We start from the raw sequence: 2,446 nt of genomic DNA on the forward strand, positions 1-2,446 counted from the left end.
AAAAAAAAAGATGAGGCGGTGGGAGCGGGCGGGGCTTAAAGGAGGTGGGCGGGGCTTAAAGGAGGTGGGCGGGGCTCAGAGGCACCGTGGAGACCCCAGGGAGAAACCATAGAGACGGCGCAGAAAGGAGCATAGAGAAAATCCCTGGGAGGACCCATTGGGAGGACCCCACTTGGAGGACCCACAGGAAGGACCCCACAGAAACCATAGAGAGGAACATAGAAAGGAAGAGTAAGCAGGATCCTGCAGAAACCATAGAGAGGAGCACAGAGAACGAACGGGAGGATCCCACAGAAACGACAGAGAGGACCCATAAGGAGGACCCCACTGGAGGACCCATAGGCAGGACCCCACAGAAACCATAAAGAGGAGCATAGAGAGGAATCGTAAGGAGGATCCTGCAGAAACCACAGAGAGGAGCCATTGGGAGGACCCCATAGCAACCATAAAGAGAGCCCATACAAAGAACCCCAAAAAAACCATGGAGAATGATAGAAAGAACCCATTAAGAGAACCCCTGGGAGGACCATAGAGAGGGAAGACCAAAGAGAGGACCTGGTTGGGAGGACCCCATAGAAACCATAGAGAGGACCACAGAGAGGATGCACTGGGAGGACCCCATAGGGAGGACCCATAGAAACCATAGAGAGAAGCACAGAAAGGACTCCACTGCGAGAACCCCATAGAACAGGAAGGACCCCATATGGAGGACCCATAAAACCATAGAGACCCATAGAGAGCCTATAGAGAGGAGTCAGCCAGGGATCATAGACAACACCCCATAGAGACCCATAGAAAACCCCATAAGGAGGGGAGGACCCAGAGACCATAGAGAAACCCCACAGAGACCAGAAGAGGACGAGGATCCTACAGTTGCCCCACAGAGCCCCATAGCCCCCAAAAGCGCCCCACAGAGCCCCACTGCTGCCCCACAGCACCCCATAGCTGCCCATAGCGCCCCACAGATCCTAATAACTGCCCCGCAAAGCCCTGCGGATCCTATTAACTGCCCCACAGAGCCCCATAACTGCCCTGCAGCCACCCCATTGATCCTAAGAACAGCCCCAGTGTCCCACAACCACCCCAGTGCCCCCCAGTGCCCCATAACTGCCCCACAGCGCCCCATAACCACCCCACGCTGCCCCACAGAGCCCCTCACTCACTTGGGGGTCGCTGCTGGGGTCGGCTCCGGCTGCTCGTCCTGCAGAGAGAAAGGGCTCAGAAGGGACCCAGTGCCGCCCAGTTGGCCTTGGGGGGCCCCAGTTCAGTTTTGGGGTCCCCCATTGCCCCCCCAGTTTGGTTTTGGGGTTCCCCATCGGCTCCCAGTTTGGGTTTGGGGTCCCCCGTAAGCACCGGTGCCCTGCCTTCGGGTTCGCTGCTCCCCCATTGGCTGGCAGGCTGCTCAGCCCTCACCCCATTGGCTGTTTCTCCGGTTAGCCCCGCCCCCACTCACCTCAGCGCTTTGGCCACGTGCCCGTGGCGGCGGGGAGGCGGAGCTTCCGCGGGAAGAGGCGGGGCCAGGCGAGGAGGAGGAAGATGATTGGTGGCGCCCACGGGGGGAGGAGGGGGGCGGGGCCTCATTTGTGGGCGGGGCTTCAGGAGTAGCTCCGCCGTTAGGGGCGGGCTCTTTGCTGAGGACGAGCGGGATTGGCTGTTCAGATGTGGGCGTGGCCTGAGCCTCCGCCCCCTGCTCTAAGGGCAGAGGAGAGGGGGATGAAGGGGGCGGGGTTTCCTGTCGAGGGGGCGTGGCTACGCTGCAGGCGGGCGGGGCTTCGGATGGAGGCGTGGCTTCCGCAGCAGGGGGCGGGGCTTCGATTTCAGCGGGCGTGGACTCAACCTGCATGGGCGTGGCCTCGCCCTCAGGGGGCGGGGTCGGGGGGTGAGTGGGCGGGGCTTCTGTGTCAGCGGGCGGGGCTTCTGTCATGGTGGGCGTGGCTTCGGGAACATCAGCCTGGGCTTCAGCACCCGGGGGCGGGGCTTGCTCGTCTGTGGGCGGGGCTTCGGCTGTGACAGGCGGGGATTTGTTCAATGGGGGCGGCGGGTCGAGCGAAGGGGGAGTGGCTTGTGGAGAAGGGGGCGTGGCTTGAGGGGCGGGGGGCGTGGCTTGGCAAGGGGCGGGGCCAGGCTTGCCGCCCTCCTCCTCCTCCTCCTCCTCGTCGTCCTCTTCCTCCTCCTCCTCCTCCTCTTCCTCTTCCTCCTCTTCCTCCCCCCCTTTCAGGGGGGGTCGCGACCCACGGCGGCTGCGGGCGGCGCCCTCGGGGCCTTTGGGGCCTCGGCCCTACAAAAAAGACCCCATTTCTGTCAGCCAAAATGGGCCCCATTCAACCCTAAAGGCCCAGCGGCCCCAAAGGACCCCAAATCCGCCCCAAATCCCCTCCAAACCCCACACAAAGTGACACAATCCCAACCAATGACCCCAAACGTGGCTGAAATCAGCCCCAAATCC

At 62.1% G+C, this 2,446-nt stretch overlaps 1 protein-coding gene across 1 annotated transcript in view; it reads right to left on the minus strand.

Annotated features, from left to right (window-relative positions):
• Positions 1–2,278, minus strand: part of LOC122191748 (basic salivary proline-rich protein 2-like) — a gene marked incomplete at both ends in the record, with an annotated part of 3,280 nt that extends 1,002 nt beyond the window's left edge. The window contains 2 exons of the mRNA XM_042892139.1: positions 1,164–1,201; positions 1,454–2,278. Coding sequence (XP_042748073.1) covers positions 1,164–1,201; positions 1,454–2,278 — 863 coding nt within the window. The remainder of the gene's footprint in view (positions 1–1,163; positions 1,202–1,453) is intronic.
• Between the last annotated feature and the right edge of the window lie 168 nt (positions 2,279–2,446).

Source organism: Lagopus leucura, unplaced genomic scaffold (assembly GCF_019238085.1).
Source record: "Lagopus leucura isolate 7727_CA_CO unplaced genomic scaffold, USGS_WTPT01 34283-0_obj-0_obj, whole genome shotgun sequence".
In the NCBI taxonomy this organism is placed as follows: Eukaryota; Metazoa; Chordata; class Aves; order Galliformes; family Phasianidae; genus Lagopus; species Lagopus leucura.